The following is an 11,664-nucleotide window of genomic DNA, read 5'->3' as shown; positions in this document are numbered from 1 at the left end:
CGGGGAGAGAAACAGCTGCTACTTGCTGTTTGGGAGACAAAGTCTTATCAGCGACCTCGCGAGTTGGAGAACCTACACAAAAGAGCAGTTAGCACAAAAGAAAGATAAGTCTAGAGAAACCAGCGGGCGTGATCTTTACCAAGAGGGGAGGAAGGAATATAAGCAGACGCCTTGTCAGAAGAAGGTGGTGGCGGATCAGCCCAGCCGATGGAATCTTCATCACTTTCACCTTCCTCCTCGTTACCATCACCTTCCTCCTCATTACCATCACCTTCCTCCTCATCAGCATCATCGCTATGGGAAGAAGTCCCGTAGTCTAACGGTTCCTCATCATTCGCTGTCGATAATCCAGGAGAGCTTGCAGTGGCATCCGCTTTAGTCATAATGCCAGTCGTTGGGCTAGGAATAGCAGCCTTTGTCTGTGGTAGTAACACAGAAGCAGCAAGAGATTGACTTTCATCTGCAGGGGTCCTAGTCTCTCTAACAGGAGACACCGCAAGTGACGTCTCCAGAGTAGCATCTGAAGCCTGATCTGGAAATGGTGAAATGATAAGGTCCATGGTAGGAGAAGACTCCACATCCCCAATCAATGAATCGTCGCCGCCCTCTTCTTCCAAAGGATGATAAGAAGAAAAGTCACTGGAAAAAGTGGGACCCTTGGAGAGAAGTCCTGTGTGGAGGGGTTGATTGGCAACAACAGATTCTTGTTCCTCCTCTCTCCCAGCAGACTTGAAAGTATCCGCCATTAGTTTCTGAGAAGGAGGGTCTACTAATAGTTTCCTACGAGTACATTTCTCGTACTGAACTGCTTCTTCTTCGGTAAGAGCCCTCTTTCCAGCTGCTTTTGTTCTTGGAGTTTCAGCAGCCTTAGAGCTTGCTACTGGAGCACCCTCTGGTTCCAGGTCACCTGCTCCTTCTTCAGCCTCACCTTCATAAGATAAAAACTCATTGATTCCCTTCAGACGAGATACCCGGGATCCTCTTCTGGATGAGTACATCTTCCTAATTTCCCGTAGCCCCAACAAATTCAACTTGTAATCAGGTATCTTGGAAGCTGTGTGATACCAATTATAGAAAGCTATGGAGAGGAGGGAATTAGGCGTCTTGTGAGGTAACCTAAAGGTAGCTCCAGTGCAGCCTGCGGTAGAGTAGTACCAGGCCCGAGCCCCTTCGTATATGTTACCAACAATTGCAAGTTGACTCCGGGGGTTCCCAATGTATAATTGATCGTACCCAAATTGCCGAGCAAATCTGTACGGTTGATACGGCTCGATTATACATTTATCACCTTGTCTAAGGAGAAGATAACCTGGTCTAATGTTCAAGAGCCAGTGGAAAACACCTCCATCTAAACGGGTAAAACCATCCGAGCCAGCTGTATCCTGGAACACTTGCCCGTAGCCACCACCTTCAAAGTCTGGGAAACAGCGGAATAGGTGATAATTGAGGTCTCTCGACAAGATTTGACGGACCCTCACTACATATGTGCCTTCCCAAGTAGCTCCTTCCAATCTCTGTACAAAAGGGACGAATCCTTCGTCCGAAGAAGATGGGGCACTCATCAAAAGAGGACAGTGAGATACATACCATGCCATCAAATAGGTATACGGCAGAGGAACTCGAGGATTTGGTGTCACCAAACTTTTCTTTCCTTCAGAGTCTATCTCCTTCACCTAAATGAATTCAAGACACAACTCCCTCAAACCATGCTGCAAACAGCACGTCATAGCTGAAAGTAAGTTCACAGGTCTCCCGTGAGCTAAAAGGATAGCCGGGTAGACTACTTCTATCATCACAGCATCTACAGGCCTCGTAGGGATGACACATCGCTTTAGCCACAGCATGAGAAAGCCCGCCAACAAGGCCATGTCAGAAAGAGGCACATCAGCCTGGTGATGGAAACTTTCAAACTCAGTCTGTGCAGGGAAATCCTCTTCTAATCCCTCGTTGACATAATGGGCCGTAGCGTCATTGATTAAAGCTTGGATCATCTCAGGGGTACTCACGCTCCGACGAGACACAGCGGCAGTTTTGTGGGACAAATTCTGGAATAGATATTCAGCCCAGGATAACTGCTTTATACCACGTCCTCGTGTCCCCGTCAGTTGGGTGTAGATTTGAAAATGACACATTACTTCCCATAGAGTGTCATAGACGTCAGGATGCATCACTACTGCAAAGGGGACTATTGGCGACGGAAAACTCCGTCGCCAAAAGTCCAAAATCCGTCGCTAAAAGTTTTAGCGACGAAAAAAAAGAAATTCCGTCGCTAAAAATCCGTCACTATTGTCAGGGTAGGTAAATCTACCTTTAGCGACGGCAAATCCGTCGCTAATTTATAGCGACGGATATATAGCGACGGAAAATCCGTCGCCAAATTATTATTTTTTGGCGACGGAAAATCCGTCGCCAAAATAAACTTTTGGCGACGGATATATAGCGACGGAAAATCCGTCGCTATATAATTTTCCGTCGCCAATATTTATTGGCGACGGAAAATCCGTTGCTAAAAGTTGTTTAGTGCACATCTGGCGTGTCAGTTTTCCGTCGCTAAAAGAGCTTTTAGCGACGGAATATCCGTCGCTAAAAATAATCTGAATTTTTTTAAAAAAAATTTTCAAAATAAGAAATTACTGTACAATATATTTCACAACAATAACCTGTACAATAAATTTACCCAACACAAGCACATATAACACATATTTCACGTATATATAACAATTATTTCACTAAAAACATAATAAATATCCCAACATTAGAAATGTTTATACAGCACACCCAACATTAGAAATGTTTATATAGCACACCTCAGTCCCGATCATCATCATCCTCATCCTCATCACCAACTCCACCTTGTCGAGAAGTCCCAGCCTAAAAAAATAAATAAAACGTTATAGAGCAATACGTACATCTTGTAGAGAAGTCCCAGCCTAAAAAAATAAATAAAACGTTATAGAGCAATACGTACATCATCAAAAACTGAATTTTACAGTAAAGTAACAAATTGTAAAACAACAAGGCATAACATGCAAGTATAGTAATAATAGAGTAGCATGGCATATTCTTACATGTTATATGATTCAGAGAGAGTATCATGGCATATATTTATGTATTATACGCAAGCACGCACATGTTTTTAACAACGCACGCACCCGTACCTATCTCCGCCGACACGCACACACGCACGCACGAGTACCCAGCTCAACCCAATCCCCACACTTCCCCCTCCCCCACCACGACCAAACCCAACATCAAGCACGCACATAACGATCACGACAATACAACACATGCAACACCACAACACAACAATAACAACACCACCACCACTACAATAACAATCCCTCACCCACGAACCAACCAAACTCCTACCCCCCACCCCCTCCCCCTCCATCATCATCACCACCACCACCACCACCACGACGAAAACACCCACCAACCAACAACATAACCAACGACCCTACGCACGAACGCCCCACAAAAAAATAAAATAACAACCAACTAACCAACTCACTAGACAATACAACCATCGCTACGCACACACGCACCATCAACACCAACATCACATAAAAACATTAAGTATATAATTTTAGTTGTGTTTCGGAGAGAGATATAGTTTGTGTGTAACAGTTTGTGTGATATCATTTAGTCACATGGCATACTCGTAACTAAGTAAGAATTTTATATTTAATTCATTTAATTAAAAAAGAAATATACATATATATATATATATTACCTGATCCGCCAAAAACCGTCTCCTATATGCCTCCTGAGCATCAGAAGGCAGAGTCGATATGAACTGGGTGAATTCCAGCTCCCTCTGCTCCCGGCGCCTCCGTTCTTCCTCCGCCATCTGGAGTAGCTCCGACTCCCGACGCGACTGCCAATCTTCCATCGCTTTCATCCGCTGCTCCATAGTCGGGTCTTGAGAAGAACTGCATCCTGGTGGAGCTGCAGACTCGTAGGTGCTACTGGACTCGTACGGCCGATGCTCGGATCCTCTCCACCTGTATCTGTTCTTCCTACTCGGTCCAATGACGGTCTCGATGATGCTATCCTCCTCCTCTCTACTTAATCGGGTCGGAGTGTTAGAATCGACCTGAGTCTGTGATAATTGCTCCTGCACCTTAGCATGTAATTTCTCCTACGATATACCAAAACAACCCGGTCAATTCTAACACATTTAAAATGCATTGTTATAAAAATTAAATATACAAATTAACTGCTACTTACAGCCAGATCCCGGTTCTGCGCTTTCTTCACTTCATCGGCGTAATTTGGTCTCCAACCAGTCAGAATACGATCTGCAAAATGCCCGAGTTCTCCCCTTCCCTATTTTATTCACATATATCATTAACTCATAACACATAAATTATACTCAAATTGATAACCTAAGAGCTAATATATTATATACCTCAAGCGCCAATTGATGATAATGCTGGCTGAAGGACCTGGAGCCCCCGTGATGCTCGTAACTGCGGGGCGCATTGCGGTTCCTCCTTGCTATTTCAGCTTGTTCCTGCAAAAGAATGTTAAACAGATATAATATAGAATTTCAAACAATAAACGAAGATATATACTTCAATAATACCTGAACTTCGGCCGTGTCCCAATAATCGCAAAGTGCAAAAAAATCAACTCCATCGGCGCGCTCGTCAAGATGCCAGTAACGCTCCCAATCTTCTGTTCTTTGAGTAAAATATTTTTTCTTCAGCTCTGACCGCCACCTCTTGAACGATAGATTGATTTGCGTGAAGCAGTAAGTCCAGGCATAAGCGTAATCGTCAAGAAAGAAAAATCGCTTCAGCATACAATGAAAAAAGAGATACAAATCAGTGTGTTAAACAAAATAATAAAATGACTAATAATTATGAGAATTAAAATAAATGACTCACACATATATATCGCCAACAAGCCACCAGCGCATCAATCCGCTGCGACTTCCACGTCAAATATATGTTGAAGAAATCATGTCTCCTGGCTAAAGCGGCGAGGAAATTGTTGAAAGAGTTAGCAAATGGCCCGACAGGCACGCCGTTCTCCCATCGGATCACGGCCCTCCGACGAATATCTGGGACGAGGTTCTGTGGCTTGGTACTACTGCGGCCGCGCCTAGTAGGTCGCTCGGTACCTACGAAAAAATGAAATTCAGGCGAAATATAAATCAATCAATATCGATAATACAAATTAAAATATTAACATATAAACTATAAAAATCTATACACACCTTTCAATTCGAGGCATCTACGCCTTGCTTGTTCATACCTCTGCTGTGCGATAAGTCGCAAATCATGATAAGCATCCCAATCCTCCTTCACCTTGGCCGGGTCGTGGGCTCGCTGATCCGGAATAGAATCCGGCGGTAGTGGCGCAGCTTCTACAGCTGCGCTATATGGCTCATATCGGCGCTCCTCCAATACATCTGCAGCCTGAGGAGGCGACGGCGGCATCTCTGCATGCTGGGCAGGATCAACGAGTGTCTCCGCATCAGGTGGAGCATCTCCTCGTCCTGTGTCCTGTGGCGGCCCGTCATGTGTAGCAGCGATGCGGCCTGCGTAGGAAATGTGAAAAAATAATGTTAGGCTCGTATTAATAGTTTATAGAAATGTACAGATATAATAAATAAATAAAAATACCTGACGTAGAGCCATGTGCGTCGCCTCCAGAATGTCTACCAATAAGTCTCTCAAGCGCTCTCTTACGTAATCCTTTTGTCATCTATACTTTGAAAACATAATGAGTACCCAACAAAACTATAATACATGACAAAAACTGATACATGATAACCAGTCAAACAGATAATATAAAGGCAATACTATAATACATGACACAAACTGATACATGATAACCAGTCAAACAGATAATATAAAGGCAATACTATAATACATGACAAAAACTGATACATGATAACCAGTCAAACAGATAATATAAAGGCAATACTATAATACATAACACAAACTGATACATGTTAACCAGTCAAACAGATACATGAATGTTCTTTTTAAATCATAACCAAGCATTATATTATTATGATGATGTTGAGGCTCTACTCTGCGACCGTGTGCGGTTAGCCTGCGACCGTGTGCGTGCAGACAAAAGGACTGTCCTTATAGTTTTATCGACTCTACCGTGGACTCGTTTTTTGATTTTACGCCTTGGCTCACATATAATCGCAGGTACATCAGGGCGCGCCAGTGCAATTTCATCCACCAGATTATTTTGTGTCAAGGAAAACTCAGCAACTGTTTCGTCGGCCAAGATAACATCTTCATGATCTTCATCAGACACGGCTTCATGAATGTAGGATCTAGGCGGATTCTTAAGGACAACCCATTCGTCATTTTTCATTATATCTTTGACATAAAAGCACTGTTTTGCGTGAGCAGCTAACATGTACTTTTCAGTCTGATATATTTCCTTGTTAAGATTAACGAGTGTGTAACCGTAGTCATCCTTCGCCTTTTTCAGCTCACTCCAACGAACCTTAAACATCACATGTCTGACTTCATTATTAATCCCATAGAAAATCTCCACAATGTCTTCTACCTGACCGTAGCAATAGATTTCACCTTGTATCGGATTTAGATCTTTTGAACTAGCGTATGACAGTTGCGAGAAGGAGCAGAACACACCGCTATTTTGCGTTTGTCGTCTCTCTTCGAAACCGATGGTGTTAAACCTAAAGCCGTTGATACAGTAGCCTCCATAACGCTTTACCACGTTAGAAGGACCTTACAATTATAAAGTAACTGAATTACCTCTGTACAGGATATAATATGTGAACGATGCTGAGCCTGGTCATATAAGACCTCATCACTAACCGGCCCAGGATCCATGGTGTACAAACCTGCACATACAATTATACACATGTTAATAATCAATCATATAGTAATTCAGTTTCTTTATTAAAGTATATAAAAATAAAAAAATGATATAAATTACCAATTAGTTGCTATCTATTGTGTCTAGATGGACAACGAGGTCGAGTATGTCCCGGTTGTTTGCAAAGACTACATTTTTTGTGCTTGACCACTCCTTCTCGCCCTGCAAATACCACATTTTTTATGCTTGACCACTCCTTCTCGCCCTTGATCCATGGTTCCCCTAATTCGCACAGATCGTGGTCGACCTGCTTGTCTCCGGTACTGAGGTGGAACTATATGTGGTCCATTATATTCAGGCCAATACCGACTATCATCAGGTGGATGAAAACTCTCACTATATGTCTTTTGATAGTGAGCTGTTGAATACCAAGGCGAGCAATACCGATTTCTGGGAATTCTAGCACCTCCCGGCTGATTAGAAGAAGCCGCAAGCACATGTGCACAGGGTATTTTTTGGAGTTGTGGTATGTTACATGTGCAAGTGCAATCAACATCAAATAGTTTAACGGTGTAGATACCGTCACAATCCTGTACCTGCCATTCGTTGTCGTTGAATACGGTAATTTGACATGATCTTACTGCCTCAATTCTTCTATGCAAAATGGACTCGTTTTTTGGTGTGTAACGTGTTGTCCAGTCTATGCCATCACCACGCCTTTTGTTGAAGTATGCGTTTAGTCTATAGAATGTTCTCGCAACCAAAGATTGTATTGGCATAGCTCGTGCTCCTTTAAGAACGTCGTTAAAGCTCTCGGAGCAATTAGTCGTCATCATACAAAACCGCACACCCTCATCCTTACATAATGCCCACCGATGCTCGAATTGAGGCTTCAAGTTATTTTCAATCCAATTATGTGCATCTAATGACAAAGACTTGATTTTCTCCCTGCAATGTTCATACACTAATGTGTCGGTCGCACACCCGGCTTGCCACAAAAGATTTTGCAAATTAATCTCACCGTGTTTTTTCTTGAAATTATCTCTTATATGCCTTAAACAATATCGATGGTGATGTGGTGCACTAAAACCCTCATGTAACGCCCTTATAATTCCTTTCATCCTATCCGAAATAAAGGTAATTATTCTTGGCGCACGGACACTTGGAATCCACTTGTATATAAGTTCAAAAAACCACTTCCAACTAGACGTATCCTCCACCTCCACGACTGCAAATGCTAGAGGAAATAACCCGCCATTTGCATCTACACCGGTCGCTACAAGAAGCACGCCTTTGTACTTTCCATATAAATGTGTACCATCAATGCTCAATAGCGGACGACAAAAAGTGAAGCCCTTAATAGCAGGACCAAATGCCCAAAACACGCGAGTGAACCTCTCCATACCCGGTGCAATCTCTTCGGATAATATTTCGTATTCAGTACCCGGATTATTTCGTTTGATAGCTTCAAGATACTGTGGAAGTAATTCATATGATTTTTCCCAATCTCCAAAAATTTTAGACAACGCTTTCCTCCTTGCATCATATGCCTTATATTTAGATATCTTAATCCCCCGTATTTAGCGACGGAAATTCCGTCGCTAAAAATAATCTAGCGACGAAAAAAAATTTCGTCGTAAAAAATTTTAGCGACGAAAAAATTCCGTCGCTAAAATTGATAATCCGTCGCTATAACTTTATTAGCGACGGATAAATAGCGACGGCTAATTCCGTCGCTATAAATCAACCTATAGCGACGAAAAATTCCGTCGCTATTTTTCCGTAGGTAAAAGCACATTTTCTACTAGTGCATCTCCTTCAAAATCCTAAGCTCATTTGACCCCGGGATGAACTCCTCATAGGGCAAGTCTCCAAAAGGAAGACCCGAAACGTCATACATTTCGTGGAGGGAAAACCCTAATTCCCCCATAGGTGTGAAGAATGTACACGTCTCCGGGTTGTATTTCTCCAGAACAGCGAAAAAATTGTAATAGTTGTAGTCAATGCCGTATCTGGTAGCCATTATAGGGCAACCAAGCCCAGATTGAGCTAATGATCCCTCTAACTCTGTCATCATGAATTCCGTCATTCGTGTCCACCATCCTGTCTCGGTAGAGTGTACCCATCCAGGAGCCCTAAATACTGAGGAAGGGAACTCTCCTTTCGCGGCCAGAAACCTCCGCATAAAAGTGTTGGTTGTGCTAGCTGTTTCCCCTAAAGGATACCCCCGTGAGAATAAGCAGGGCTCCAAAGCTGACACCTGTCGATTGTAACCTACAGTGTGTACACCTGTGTAAGTTAAAGCCCCGATAGCTACCCCATCCTGCTCCCGGACAAGGTCCTAATCCATATGTCGAGGGACAGAAGCACACTGATAATAAGCGATAGGAAACATCCTATGCATATCAGGAAGGAAGAAGCGACGATCTCCTATTTGCCTCAACCACTTATAATGGCCGTCAGTCACAATCTCTTTTATGATGACGACATGATCGCCAAACAGGAATGTCGGTTTGGTGAGCTTTTTGCGGGAGTCGGTTTCGAATTTGGCATCTGTCACCAAAATCCTGAGTACAGCTATGCTTGGATGGGAAATCAGGGTAACACGATCCTTGTCTGCATCCTGAAAAATTAGGAGTTCCTGACGCAGATTGAATTGCATATTTACATCCACGCCACCCTCGCGCCCGAAATGGTGACGAAGAGTAAGAGGTTCGCGGGAGTAAGGCACTGCAAAAGAGAAAAGTACTCAATTAGTCAACGAGGAAATAAAACAAAGGGAACCTTAGTCAAAATCCTTAGAGAAGTGAAAGCTTTCGAACGTACAGTTCAAACCTGGCGTTGAATTTTATCAACGCAGAGGTTGAACCCTGCGTTAAGCTTTTGAACGCACAGTTCAAACCTGGCGTTGAATTTTATCAACGCAGAGGTCGAACTCTGCGTTAAGTTTTCGAACGCACAGTTCAAACCTGGCGTTGAATTTTATCAACGCAGAGGTCGAACTCTGCGTTAAGCTTTCGAACACACAGTTCAAACCTGGCGTTGAATTTTATCAACGCAGAGGTCGAACTCTGCGTTAAGCTTTCGAACACACAGTTCAAACCTGGCGTTGAATTTTATCAACGCAGAGGTCGAACTCTGCGTTAAGCTTTCGAACGCACAGTTTAAACCTGGCGTTGAATTTTATCAACGCAGAGGTCGAATTCTGCGTTAAGCTTTCAAACGCACAGTTCAAACCTGGCGTTAAAATTTTATCAAAAGCAGATGTCGAACCCTGCGTCGAGCTTCCAAACGCACAGCCCAGACCATGTGTCAAAACTCATTAACGCAGAGGTCGGACCCCAACGTTTCAAATTCGAAACGCAAAGTTCCAACTCTGCGTTACAATATCAAAACGAGTCATCTTCCTCGTTCACAAGAACCCATCTAGGGTTTTCAGAGAACTCGCCGAAGCAAGTTTTGTGGCCATGAAGGTCGATACTTACCACCGACGAGGGAAGCATGTGCCGACGACGCACTAGCCGGAGTTCCATCACCGCCGACTGCCGAGGTCGACCGAGAACGTAGAGCAGCGACAGCAGCCGACTTTTGACGAGAGACGATCTTCTTTCTCGGTCCCATTAAGGATGATGATCGGAGAAGATGAACAGGATTCACCGAAGTTCGAAATGAAATCTTCGTTAGGATTTTCGAGAAAAGACAGATGAAAAGTCAGATGACTTTTGATTTGACCCAGCGGTCTATTTATAGACAGCTATGAGCTGTCGAATCAGGGTGAGATTCTAGGCCCAGAATCCCGCCAAACACGGCCTGTGCGTCTGCGTTGGTTGAGCTTCTGAACGCAGAGCTCAACTCTGCGTTCCAATTCCTTGGCAATCCACCTATGCGTCGGTTAAGCTTCTGAACGTAGAGTTCAGCTCTGCGTTCCAATTCTTTGGCAGTCCACCTGTGTGTTTTAATACAACCAAACGAATTTCCCGATGCTGGAAGCCAAGACAATAGCCTTGAATAAATGGAGGAAAGTAGATGTGGCCATCAAGGTGACCAAAGCCGAGAAGAAACAGACGACTTCGCTGGGGAGTCGGTAGTATGAGTACAGATAGACTGCCATCGACAGCATTAAAAAATCGTCTGGCTCGATCCGACGCGCAACTCATTCTTCTAAATGGCTTAACATCCCAACAAGGAGTAAGTTGAGCTGATCAAGAAAGGAAATAAAGTAAAATTCTCTGAGGTTGTCCTCCTAATTAAATGTAGGATAAAACCTCTCTCATGTGGGCTTGCGATTCTCTCTGTCTATGACGATGGATCTGTCTTAAGCCCAGAAGTATTCAACCTCATGGAGGATGACCTCGTTGACAAGTTTGCAACTAGTGTTTCTATGATTGCTTCGCTATCCTCCACTCTCTCTTACCCAACCCTTGCAGCGGCGCATCACATGTTCGTCAATACCTACAAGAACGTCCTTGCTGTTGCTGTTGTTCCTATTGCATCTGCTAAGAATGATTGTTGTTCCTGCCTCCAATGAAGTAGAGAAGAAGGACGAGCCTGTCGATGAGTCTGACGATGACTTGGGATTTGTTTCGTTTAATTAAGTTCATTGTCATCAAGACTCAAAGGTTACGTTGTTTGGTTTGGGGTAACATAATTTCAACATTACAACAACCAGATTTGCGACGTCTTCAAATCAGACGGAGTGAATAATCAATACACTAAATTTTGGGATCCAAAGTATTCCGAAAATTCGTCCCAGTCAACCGCGAACTTTCGAAAACTTTAATTTTGGGATCCAAAGTATTCCGAAAATTCGTCCCAGTCAACCGCGAACTTTCGAAAACTTTAGAG

General features: G+C 43.4%; 1 protein-coding gene across 1 annotated transcript; it reads left to right on the top strand.

The window, feature by feature from the left end:
• Window positions 10,800–11,347, top strand: LOC109846364 (60S acidic ribosomal protein P0-like). The gene is made up of 2 exons (XM_020415589.1): window positions 10,800–10,903; window positions 11,077–11,347. The coding sequence occupies exons 1-2, from the start codon at window positions 10,800–10,802 to the stop codon at window positions 11,345–11,347; spliced, it is 375 nt and encodes a 124-aa protein (XP_020271178.1).

Source organism: Asparagus officinalis, chromosome 6 (genome assembly GCF_001876935.1).
Source record: "Asparagus officinalis chromosome 6, Aspof.V1, whole genome shotgun sequence".
Lineage (NCBI taxonomy): Eukaryota > Viridiplantae > Streptophyta > Magnoliopsida > Asparagales > Asparagaceae > Asparagus > Asparagus officinalis.
This window is presented reverse-complemented; position numbering and strand designations above follow the sequence as displayed.

Coding starts and splice junctions, on each gene's coding strand:
- LOC109846364 (XM_020415589.1), top strand. CDS start 10,800: ATGCTGGAAGCCAAGACAATAGCCTTGAATAAATGGAGGAAAGTAGAT. Junction 10,904..11,076: donor ACGACTTCGCTGGGGAGTCG/GTAGTATGAGTA, acceptor AATTAAATGTAG/GATAAAACCTCTCTCATGTG.